We start from the raw sequence: 12988 nt of genomic DNA on the forward strand, positions 1-12988 counted from the left end.
ATCTCTCACATTTACATGGTGGACAGCTCAAAGGTAATTAAATCACACACACACACACACACACACACACACACACACACACACACACACACACACACACACACACACACACACACACACACACACACACACACACACACAGAAAGCAAGTTGAACCAAGCAAGCTCAAAGCCATGCAAACCCTCCCCCCCCCCCCACAAAACACCCACACATAAAAAATCTGCCAGATACTTGTCCTTAAATATTGTATTGATCTTTATTTATATTAAATTAAAAATATAGTTTTGACGGATTCATGTAATAAAACAGTGGGATGGGGTGGGATCACGGTTGCCCCGCTGGGTTCTGTACAGCCGAGAGACGCACACGAAGCTGCCAATGCGTAACACGGTGGCACATCGTTGCTCAAGGTTGGAGAGTACGATGTCAACATATGAAGAAGAGTTACCCATCTTTATACCAAAACCAATATACATGTAAGTCGTAATCAGGCCGACATACTGTGCATCAAATCCCTTTCTGCAAGCAGATGATTTGTCCGAGACACATCCAAAACAAGAGTTCAAAGTCTTTGGCTTTGAACCCTAGAACTCTTTATCCGTAGGTGAGATAATACTGCTTTGTCCGTGTTGCTTAGTACTAGCATCAGTGATGGTGGTTGTTCCCGATGGCCACTGGTATGAACACATCTTGTGCCCCAAATTAATGTTTGCGAACTGGGGTAAATATTGTAGGTGATGGAAACAAAAACCTTCATGTCCAAAATGAATCACACATAGCTTAGAACCGATGGCGTGAAACGACAGAGTGAGCATCAAAACATATTCATTTAGTATTGCAACAGCATCTCACATCACTCTGTGGAGTATTCTGTACAAAATAAATGCACACAGTATTGTGAAATACTTAGGAAAGAGCCAAAGGATAATCTATGATCTATAAAGGGTTGAACTCAAATTAATTTAAAGCACTTTCAAATCACGCGAAAGAGCATCTGGTCAAACACAAAGTCCAGCAAGTTGGGCTGAAAACAACCACGAGGAACAACATGTGAGAAAGAGCTAGGGGTTACAAAATGTGCAAGCATTTTTAAATGAAAACTCACTCTTCAAATTACATTTACATGATATATATATATATATATATTTATATATAGGCCTATAATCTCCCCAGGAACTGGAGAAAAGGTGATAACTTTCAACCAATAAAAAGAAATCATTTTATGCAAGTAGAATAAAAAATAAGTGGGGAAAAACGCAAAGAATCACATTTTCTCTATTTACAAATGACCACCTCTTTCACTATAAAAATACCTATTTTTTTTAAGGTTGATGAAAAACAAACACAGTGGGATTTCAATGTATGAATGCGGCATTTGGTAAAAAATAAAATAAAGTTAAAAATGCATTTTAATATTGTTTCAGCATTTTGTGACTGCTGCGTGATCTATGCAAATCCAACAACGTCATCAACTGTGTGGCAGCTTGCTCGTTACTTACCAAAATTGAATCACCTACCCACAAAAATCATGTGGTTATAGGGTTACCCAAAAAAGTAGCACTCCACAGTTGGTCCTAGTTGTTCATTCAGTGTACAAGACTGTTCAGGTTAAATACATGTATTTAACAGTGACGTTAAATGCAGTGCAGGTATCAGTGCAATAAAGCAACTGTATAATTGATAAATGTGAAAACATGTCATAAATGAATGACCTCAGAACAGAAATATAATTACTTTGCTTACTTTTAGCGTTAGACTTTAAAGTAGTATTGAGTATTCACATTTCCTACCAAGGAAAAATCCATTTCCATGATACAACCCCAAAGCACATAACGTTTATAAAAATGTCTTTCACACTCAAAATACTCAAAGTTAACACCTGTTTAAAATACAGTTCACCAAAGACATAAGTAAACACACAAAATAAATATGACCATCATTACAATGCTAAATGCTAATTAATTATTGAATGGACAATTCATTTCAAAGAAGGAATTATTGTGCTCCTTAATGTACCTCAGCAACTTCCCGAAAGCATCTCATGGAAAGTGTATAATAAACAGCAGTTGAAGGTAAAAAAAGAGAGATGTATTTACATGAAATTGTGGCTCACATTTACCTTTGATTACTGTCAGTGTTCCCCTCCAGATTGGCTTTTTTGGTCTTTGTTCCTGTTCACACCGGTATAGCTGCTTGTATCGTCCTACTGCTCCGCCTCCAGAACAGTGTTTGCTACATACATTTGTCCGTTTACCTCCAGAGTATAACATGAGGAGAAAGGAAGGGGGGGTGGGGGATCAATCGCGGCCTCTGCCACTTGGTACAGTGTTGCCTTGCCGTTATTAGCGGTAGCTCTCCTAACGTTGACACATTGGCTTGGTAACACCACTGGAACGCTAAAACTATAGGCATGACCATGCTGTATGATAGTGTTCTATTACCTGTCGTTCTGTGGCTCTGGGCTCAGGGCTTGGCACAATGTCAAGTGACAGGATAGCAGCCCGTAGTAGTGCTATTTTTTGAGGAAATTAGCATCCTGAAATATCTAAAAAAGTCCCTAGTGGTGTTGCCTGGCCTTAAGAGCACCAGTGGTTTTCCTCTTCCATGAGATTGGCTTCATTTTCCCCCATAGAGATCCATTATGGAACATGGCTCTCTGTGATTTGCCACCACTTTCATCACACTTCAACACGCGGCCGCCCAGCTTACTGGTACAGTTACGTCTTGTAGTGTTCTGCTAAAAAAAGGACCTTGCATGGTGGACTTTTAAAACTGCAAAGAGGGATTCGTTTGTCAACGATAGATGAGACCCTTACGTGTAAGGGGGATTGCAGCTCTAGCACAGCCACAATAGCCCATGCCATCACAAATTAGCGTATAAACTGCCATTTCCACGAGAGAAAAAAAGGCAGAAACACCATACACAGTGTTGGCCTCAGAAATAGATTTGTGAAATATCCCCTGATTGAAGGTCTGTTTTCCGCTTGGACGCACTAATGTCTTGCTGACCTAGGGCCTCAGTAACTTCAAATTTACAATGCTTTTTTGTGTTACAAAAGAATTTCCTAATATTTCTCAAATATCAAGATCTTCACCATTATAGTTTACGTCCTAGTAGTGTTGATTTTGCTACATAATTGCATTCTAAATCAAACATTTGTTTATTTTAAAAGATTGAAGATTCCCTTGCACTTTAGCATCACTCACAAATAGCCCAATACCTCAGCTGGAGCCCGATTGGCTGGTAATTATTTCCCATAAAGCCTGAGAGGGAGAGATAAACACTGCACAAGGGAAACATCTGCGTTTGGCCTCAATACTAAATCATTAGCACTGCCTATCCAAACCTTTCCCAGCCTGGCGTTTTCAATGAAGACAAACAGAGTTCTGCAACAGCAGTCACAAATAACGCCAGCAATAGGACTTAGATATATTCCATGTTTGAAACATACAGCATCAACTGTTCCTATATGTGTATAATGCTGAGCTTGGAGTTGCTGTTTTCCTGGTCCAATACAAGGGAATAATGTCCTGCAAATAAATTAATGTGAAAAAACTAAAAACAAATCTCCATTGTTAAGCGTCAACTATGGTGGCAGTGCGATGAAACAAAATGACTGAATGGCCCATTTGATAGGAGTTAACAGCTTAGTCAGATGCTAGAGCACTAGATGTGAAGAAAAACCCATTGTGACATCTGGCAGTATTGTTTCGGTATAGAGCCAGCAAATCGTGGGTTCTCTATAAACGAAAACAGTGGTGAGGAAAGGAAAGATGAGTGGAGGGGAGGCAAAAGGCTTTTAGACAAGACTTTCAAACATTTCATTAGTGGCTAAATTGGTTCATTGTGCATTCGTCTACATTAGACATTCACAAGTGTGCGACATGTTCTCATTGTGGTTTTATAATATATCCTGTTAGAAATATTAAGAGGGAGACCGTAGCACAAGGCATGTCACGGTTCGTGTTGGCTTGTAAGTGGCTTAAATTTAGCACGGCAATGTTTGAGCGTGCCTCGTTTTGTCAGATTCCCTCATATTTCATAGCATCCAATCTAGGGCTTCTACCATAGTCCAGCAGTTTACCGAGATAACACATTTCCCCCAATGGACAAAACCAAATAAACCAAAACATGGATTGATGATCGTTATCGCATCACATGATTTGGTTCTGAGCAACAAATTTCTCTGATCTCCGTAATCCGCTGTGCATCTTCGGCCAGTGTTGTCATTGAACCCCCTGCAAACAGTTTGCCCATTCCCCACGGCAAAGCAGCCCTCCATTACCCTCCCTGATAAGTGACATTCAGAAAGTTTCCATTTCCATTTGCTTCATCAATTTATCAACACGTGTTGACATAAAAAGCAATTGTATTATGGATTTTTCTAGGGTGACGTCGAACTAGCCATTTGCCCTGCTCCACAAACATGGGCAATATCCGTGTGTGGGAGGGGATAACATGGGGGTTTGTGTGTGTGGGCTTATACGCAGTGTCCTCTTCTGGGCGACCAACCTTATGAAATCCCACAGTAGCCAAACCAATAATCTGTGTGATGCATTTCACCAGGTAGTGGGGGGAAGGGGTATCATAGCGCTTCATAAAACCGCTGTGACATTTACTTTCCAGCTGACATTGTCTGGGCCCCTCTTCTGTGCTGCCTGACTGCGTGGCCGTTATCAAGGCTGCTTCTCAGCACAAGGTTAGCCAACAGCCCCTTTCCCACCCCCTGCCTAATTCCACGGCGGCTGGGGGTTTATTATATGTGTGCGCTAGTGTGGGTGTGTGTGTAAGTTTAAATCTATCTAGATTTAATTAGTGTGGTGGTGATTTTATAATTGTGATTCAAGGTGGCGCACGCGGAAATTGGCTTACTTTGGGGGGGGCCGACCAAGTAAAAAAATTAAATGAATGAGGTGTGTGTGATGAATGCATGAATTCTCACTGCCGGTGCAGCGAGAGGCCTGGAGCATGTAAACATCACAGACGCATGTGGTGCAGGACGCAGGTCCGTAAAATGATAACACAGCTGGGCGGCCGTTTGGCACAAAGTCACGACACAGCTCACGTGCACGTGTCAAGCTATGTGTTTGATGAGCTGTAAACAACAACAGCTTTGTGTGCTGATTGCCCCCCGTCAGAAAAAATGGACCACCAACCAGTAATGGATTGTTTATGTGGCTCAACAGCTAAACCTGACCGATTGAAAAGGAAAGTGTAAAGGAAAAGTGTCTGAAGCAATGCGGTTTCCAGAACTGATAACTCACCCTGCCATGTGACACTGCCAGATGCCCCAGCCCTACGCCTGCTCAGTTTGTGTCTTCGTCTTTTTTATCCACACGCCTGGTCATTGTGCTGTGCATTGCGAATCGCTGGTGAAGATGGTGCCTGGATGTTTATTTATCTTTTTCTCCCGGAAAAGGACACGCCCCAAGATACCAACCGCCTTTGCAGAAGATATATATCTGACTGACATGATCTCACTTACAATAAAATAGGCTTCCAATGGCTTTAGTTTTTGATCCAGTTCAGAGGAGGCAGGAGCGCAAAAGGGGAGAAAGTGATGAAAAGAGTGACAGTGGTGTCTCTGGAACTGGAATGGCGGAACGTAGTAACACGGTGGCCAAGAAGGTCTGCTTATACTGGGAAACAAAGTGATCATCACCGCATTGGACCATGGGAACTTTTCAGAGTTCATTCCACCCCTTATCCTCTTTGTCACTTTGTACACACTGACTTACACCACAGTGTTCCTCTGTCTGTATGGAGGGGGTGGCAGCACGTTTCCCGGTTTAAGGGCAAACTCTGACAGGTACTCCTGGTTTTCAGCAACGGCGGGCCGAATGCGTCCGTTTTGCCTGTAGAAGAAGCGCGTGCTGCAGTCTTGCAGGTATTCCGGATTGTGCATGGAGGCCTTCTGGGGTAGGCTGTGCTGCCAGTATTCAGGATTGTCAAACGTGGCTTTCTTGCCCTTCTTGTCCACCGCGATGGTCCCGCCGGTAATGCCCGGGTGCAGGGCGTGTCCAGAGTGCCCGGGATGCAGAGTGCGCGAGGGGTACGCCATATGGGCCGGGTGTCCGGGGGGGGCCACCACATACTCAGCAGGGGAAAGCGCGTGTCCCGACGTGGACGGGAGGACCATCTGAAGGGAGGAGGACGCAGCGGCAGTCATGGGGCCTTGGGCGGAGATGGAGAGCACCCCGGCGGGGCCGTTCTTCTCCCCCGGGTTGTGGAAGGTGTTGAGGTACAGCGGTTCGTTGACGTACTCGTCATCCGCCACGGAGGCCTGACTTTTGGGAGGTGCAGCGGCGGCAGCTGCAGCCCCAGCCATATGGACGGTGTGGTAACCCGCTCCGACCGAGTGGGCCTCCCCGTTGCGGCGACGTGTGACGAAGGGGTTCTCCTCTACGGGGTTGAGATAGTCTGAGGAGTAGATCACTTGTATGAGACGACTTGGACATTTGGAATGTTGAAAAAGGGTATGTCGTTAACAGTTTAAAAAGGGTATATTTTGCTGTTTACCTGATGAGTTAAGTTTGTCCTTCCTGATAGTCATGGTGCCGTCCTGGTTTATTTTTGCCGCACGTCCCCCCAAAATGCCGGTCGGGTCTGCACTGTAGCGCTGCCCGATGCTATCCTCTCCTCCCCCTGAATTTAGATGTTGGGTTAAGAGATGAGAAAGAATGCTATAAATAATTTAACACAAAAGATGTCTGGGGACTTCGGAGTCTAAGTACTCGATATAAGTAATAATGGTCGAACAGCTAGGGTTCCCCATGAGATTTCTTTTTTTGAAAACCAGAATATATTTCCAAATGATTCATCTGCAGGTTATGCTGTCCCTGTACTCTGGTACAATTGTCCTATTCTAGTGTGTCGACTATTTGTCCTTTTTGCTCTACCTTGTCCGGGAGCCAGGGTTGTTCCGGCCACGTTGGTGCTAAGCCTCGGAGATGGCTGTTTCCTCAGGGTGCCATTACATCGCGGGTCCTCCTGGGCTCCACTGCTACCAGCGCCCCCACCACCACCACTAACACCACCACCACCACCACCACCACCACCCTGCGTCCCTTGAGATGGGGCTGATGGGTCCAGGGCTGTCAGGCAGCCACCCGACACGGCAGATACTGACACCACCCTGGGCAAGGTGGCCAGCATCTCTTCCATGCTAAAGCTGGCGTCCTGGTAGCTGAACTGGTTCTTAGGGTGAACAAAGGAGAGACAAGAACTGTTTAGTTTAACAGCGGGATTTGGTACTGCGTTATCCCAGGGTTAATGGCATGGATATTTAGAAGTCAAAGATTATCTAAGGAGTATAACATTGAACTTAGATTTAGGAAATATTTAATCGGTACATTGACTTGGTTTTGTTTTAATACGAAAATATTAAAATATGAATATTTGATGATTTAAAAAAAGGAAATGTTAAATAGCTGATTTGCACTGGTACCTCGGTCTTCATTCTGTGTCTGTATACTCTATTTTTTTTATTCACAGTGAATGCTGTTTGTATTCTTTACTCTTCATCACTGGTTCCACACGTCTTTCTGAATCTGGTACAGCGGTTCCCAACTTTAGGTCTACCATTAACTTGTCATCAAGCCCTTAGAAATAAACTAGATAAATACACATGCGTTGACTGAGCAAAAAGTGCCAGCACCCCCTTTAGACAATATTATTACTGAAAGAAGGCCATAGCCAGTGGGAAACAGTGAAAAGAAAAGTCATCAACACTGCTTATTCTACCGGTGTGTTTATTTAGCACAAACAAATGGACACAAAACATGAATGGAATATATTACAATGGAAAGCACATGATGGAATGAACAAAGTGACATACAATGGAATGCACAAACAACATATTTTTTGAAATAAAACATAATACTTTATTTAATGAACAATATTTATAATGTAGGAAATTTCAATGAGATAAATTATTTTTTATATTAGTGTAAATTGTCTACTTAAAGAATAAATTCCCACGTACCACCTGCAGTACCCCAACCACAGGTTGAAAAATACTGATCTAGTATGTAATCTCACATACATACATTGGTGGTCAGCAATGTGTTTTGTATGCGTATTCTGTGTGTACATTACAAAACTTTCCAACCCCCAATACCAATAACCCCTTTGGGGTTTCCAGGTATGGACATGTTGTTACTTAAAAGTATGGATTGGAGGATTTGCCAGCATTGCCTGAAACACTCACATTGTGAAGTTTAATTTAGTTTTCTGGAAGGGTCTTTCAAAAAGCTTTAGTGAGTCTATCTGACTATCCCTTTATCTTCTCTGTGTGTATTGATGGTATGCTGCTCAGAGTAAATACAAATAGAAGATTCCTGTGCCTGTGTCAATTTCTGCACCAAACCTCAGAAACAAACACAGACATTAAACAACTATTAAGGCTAGCTTTAATCAAAGTATCGAGAATGTAGGCATACAATAATTGAGTTCATTTGAACACTTGGCATGATGTTCACATTGGGATGTAATACGCCCAAAAGGGTAATCCTCCATCTAGGTATATAGTCCCAAAAAAGAGTCTAAGAGTGAAGGCAGTTAGCCCAGGAATCACTTCTTAATACTTGGTAGGTGGCTTATTTGTTCTTAGAAATATCAAAATTCAATTGGTGGGAAGTTGTGGTGTCTCTCATTGGCATTCAGAAGAGGATGCTGTCCTCCCACTGAGCTGGATCTTCAGACACAACCACAAGGGAAAGTTTGAATACAGAAAGACTGCATGGGTGCTGTGTGATTGTGCAACAGAACATCGTCAAAACACGTGTGTGTGTGTGTGTGTGTGGGGGGGGTGTTTGCTACAACAATCTAAATTGTCCAAGAAGTCAAATAAATGGATAACCCCCCCCCCCCAACACACACACACACACACACACACACACACACACACACACACAACCCCATGTTTAAACATGCAATTAGCTCTGTGTGGAAATGTAGCGGGCGAACATGCAGAGAAGGATCAGTGCAATGAAGAACAGTGTGATGAAAAAGCAGCTTGAAAAAGCAGGCGATCTTAAGGCAACCCACTGCCTAACAAATAGCGGTATATCTCCAAAGCAGAGCCACATCTTGGTATGGCCTCTAATAATTTTACACCTATTATTACTAAATGGAGCTGCACAGTCACTTTGCAGCTTGGACGCATTACTGCATGTTGTTGCAATCAAAGACCAACTTTGGTAAAACAGATTTGGTCATTTAGGTAGGAAGGAAAGCCTGAATTGCAATGGACTAAAGAGGCTTGCTTGGCACAATAAATAAAATAAGGGGCCAACAGACATTGCTATGGTTTATGGAATAGGCACCCTCCTGGGGAATATCCAAAGGAACTGCACTAAAAACTCCCTAAATGAAGGCTGAAATATCTTTGAAAATATGCTTTTGGGTCACTGAAGACTGGTGTGTTTGCCATTTATTTGAGAAAAGAAGGAGCAAAACAGTCCCAAGGCCCATGAGTTGTGTGTGTCAAATTGAAAATCCATTGAGAACCATCAATATTGTTGCAAATCCCAATATGCTTTGTTGAATGCCACCTTTTGCAGCGCATGGTCAAGCAAATCAAAAGTAAATAATTATTCAGGCCATTCTTTTACATTATACTATGTATAGACGTTTTGCTTTGTATTGCTTAGTGCTTTCAAAGAACAGTGATAGTACTGATTAGAAAGTAGTAAGAAGTACTATTTACCAAGAGGCAATGTACCAAGAACCATTTTTTTTAAGTGAGAAAATCCTAAATGTATATGTAGGAATATGTATAGATATTGGTAAAGTTATACTAGACATATACCTGTTGTACAGGATACTTAAGATTACAGATCGGCAATAGTTGTGTTGTTATTGTTATTGTTATGGCCTTCCATAAATAAATGTGATGTCACAATAAATAAATGAATGAGCAGAATGTTCAATAAACAAATCCCTACCCTGTTGGAGTCCATGCGTGTACGAGGCGCGTAGGCCAACGAGGACACGTTGAAGTTGTGGGGCACCAGGTACTCATCGGCATCCATAAGGTCCTCAAGTTCGTCCTCTTCCAGGAGGCTCTGGAAGAACTTGCTGTCATTGGGGCTTGGCAGCTTCATGCGGTCGTCGCCCTGGCAACAACATCACTTGTTTAAACAAATGCAGAAACGGTCGTTGTTATTGTGCTTGCGATGCTATATGCAATTCTGGTCCTATGATTCTAGGCAAGGGGCTGGCTTGAGACTCCTTGTGATACCTGTGTTATAAAACAAATCCAGATGTATCTTCTTAAATAAATTATATTTAAAAGTGGGACTTACACTTCAGATGTGGTCTTAAATTATTAAAAGCAGATATAAAGACATTCCAGGAATATTAAGTAATAATTAATAAAGATGGAAGATGTGCAGTGGTGCCTGAGCAAAAATATCTACTGAGCAAAAAGAGAAAGTTGTTCAAGGAGACTTGAGTTTGCTTCAACTTACTTGAATGACCAAGTATCTCTGTGGGTCGCGTGCCATTCGACAGAACTCCGCTGCCAGCTCTTTAAACTTTGGCCGACTGTCTGCATCGATCATCCAGCCTGTGCAACAAAGGTTTAGAAACACGCTGATCTTTAGATGAATAATATTTTTACGAGTGCACAGAAGTAAATCGATCTAGGGCCATTCTTGAAGAGTTCAGGGAAGAGGAATACATTTGTTAACATTTCCGAACACAAGAGCATCTATTTAAGATATTTATTCTAATTATGTCAGTGCATCTTCACAGCCCCATGTTCGCCCACCGTCAAGGGCAGGCCATGTTTGGAGCGAGGGGCTCAGAAGAAGAACAGAGAAGTAATGGAGATAATATATGTATGTGTGTTTGTGACGTTGACCTGCCGTCACCTCGCTCTCTTCCACTAAAGTGTGCCTGCAGTATTGTACTGAGGGCTGGCATGTTTTAACCACCGCCGGCCCTGCATCCTTTGGTTCGGAGCCAGGGTTATGAAGAAGGAGCCAGCGGGGGGAGTGGAGGAGATGGGAGTCACGGTGCAGGCAGGCCAGCAAGCGCCAGTCAAGGCTGTGGTCATGTCACGGGTGTGTTTGTGTCTCTGTGTTTGAGTGTGTGTTTGTGTTTGTATCTGTGTTTGTGTGTGTGTATGTATGTGTTTGTGTGTGTATGTGTGTGTTTGATTTTGTGTGTGCGTTCAGCCATGGAAATGAGTCATTAATCGCATTCGCTGGCGCCCTATTTTGTCTTCATTATTCCCTCCGGCCGCACTTAACCCTGTGTGCTAAGCGTTTATTTTCTCACTGGTCTTTATTTGATCACTTTTTTCTAAACAGCATATATTTCAGAAGCATTATTCATGAGGAAGGAATGTGTTTATTCGCTATAGCCATTACAGATAAACTACAACATCCAGTGTACTAATAAAGCAAATTTACATCAACTGCTTTATCATAATTTAGCCTGTCAACTTATTTAGTGTTTTCATTTTGGGGATATGATTACAGATATAAGTGTACATATATCCGCTGGGGAATGTTTTGTTAATTACCATTGCAATGATTGGATTTCCAGGTAAATTAAATGGCGCAGAGTAGGCTAGTATGTGTGGTACTGTTGCATTGCAGAGTCAGAGAGAGCCCATGCTATTCACGGCTTCTCGATGGGCTTGCTAGATTTGTTTACCTATCACGAACAGAACCATTCGGCTGAGCTCATACTCAGCTCTATATTGTACATTAAAATTGAAAATCTTTTATCCAAACTGACTGCCAGGTGAGACTTGTTAAAAGCATAAAAGCACAAAACCTGTGTTGGAGCAAGTACTGCCAGCTATTGCACGACAGATTGTCGAAACATCTCAATATAGAGTGCTGGCTAAACGCCACAATCAGAAACCGGTTTTACATTAACAGTTTTTATTTTGCAACTTAAACTCAAATCACAACGCAGATGTAAAACAACAGAGCTGCCATTAGGACAGACAATCAGCTGATGGGGTGTGCTTCCCATAATTGAACAAGTATTTGACTCTGCAGTGAAACAATTATTCACAGCTTATGCCTGTGAAATGGGTCATTACAACCCACACACCAATAGACCCATGCAGGTGTACAGACATGCACACACAAGCTCAGAGCACACACACAAACTCTGTCCCTGACACACACCAAAGCCCCGCATGGCTGAGTAAGTGACGTCTAGCTATGAATCAGAAAGCTGCATGCGACAGAGTGACGTGGGAGCACGTGTTCGTACACGTGTCCCGGGTTCTGTTATACTAGGGTTCGGGTCGAGTCCCTGTGTGAGAGTTTTTGGACTGCACCTACATTTGACCATGACCATGTAGACATCGATAGTGCAGATGGGCGGCTGAGGCAGCCGTTCTCCCTTCTCCAGCAGATCTGGGATGTCCCGGGTGGAGACCCCGTCGTACGGCTTCCCCCCGAAGGTCATCAGCTCCCAGATGGTCACCCCTTTAGGTAGAGAGAGAGAGAGAGGGAGAGAGGAAGGGTACGTGAAAGGAGGTAAGGAGAAATAGGGGAGATAAGAGGAGGAGGAGAGTGAATAAAGAACGGGGGGGGAAAAAAACGTAAAGGAACAAAAGGACACTGAGAGCGTCCTTTTTGTCACCACTCGAAACCACTGAACTTCTCCATCTCCTTTCTCTTCATCATGCTCACATCAAGGAGCTGCTAAGTAGCGGGCAGAGTAAATGCACATTATCAGAAGAGAATCTTGTAGCCCCTAGCCAAGGAGGACCACTGGGGAAGTGGGTCTACCAAAAAAGAACATTGATAATGTTAATCAAACAAATGCTATTCCCTTTGATATGACCTCTCTTACATAGTAGCTTTGAAAATCATTTTCCTAATTACTGTAAAGTACCCAAAATGTCAAGGAAGCCTGAAGAATGGGAAAGAATTGCGTTATGAGTGGAAAAAGTGGCTGTCAAAGTCTCTTAAAAGTGCCAAATAACACCAATGAATAGCACTTGAAAAAGGA

General features: G+C 42.8%; 1 protein-coding gene across 5 annotated transcripts in view; it reads right to left on the minus strand.

The window, feature by feature from the left end:
- Positions 1-242: 242 nt before the first annotated feature.
- erbb4b (erb-b2 receptor tyrosine kinase 4b) overlaps positions 243-12988 on the minus strand; it is a 241435-nt gene continuing 228689 nt past the window's right edge. For 4 of the 5 annotated variants that reach the window (XM_079733037.1, XM_079733034.1, XM_079733035.1 and 1 more), the window contains 6 exons: positions 12313-12459; positions 10474-10571; positions 9949-10119; positions 6901-7198; positions 6521-6646; positions 243-6421 (listed from right to left, as the gene is read on the minus strand). In XM_079733037.1, coding sequence (XP_079589163.1) covers positions 5736-6421; positions 6521-6646; positions 6901-7198; positions 9949-10119; positions 10474-10571; positions 12313-12459 — 1526 coding nt within the window. In that variant the 3' untranslated portion in view covers positions 243-5735. Of the gene's footprint in view, positions 6422-6520; positions 6647-6900; positions 7199-7274; positions 8697-9948; positions 10120-10473; positions 10572-12312; positions 12460-12988 lie in introns of those variants that run through there. The other variant, XM_079733038.1, reaches the window with a different exon arrangement.

Source organism: Pollachius pollachius, assembly GCF_949987615.1.
Source record: "Pollachius pollachius genome assembly, chromosome: 3".
Taxonomy (NCBI): Eukaryota; Metazoa; Chordata; class Actinopteri; order Gadiformes; family Gadidae; genus Pollachius; species Pollachius pollachius.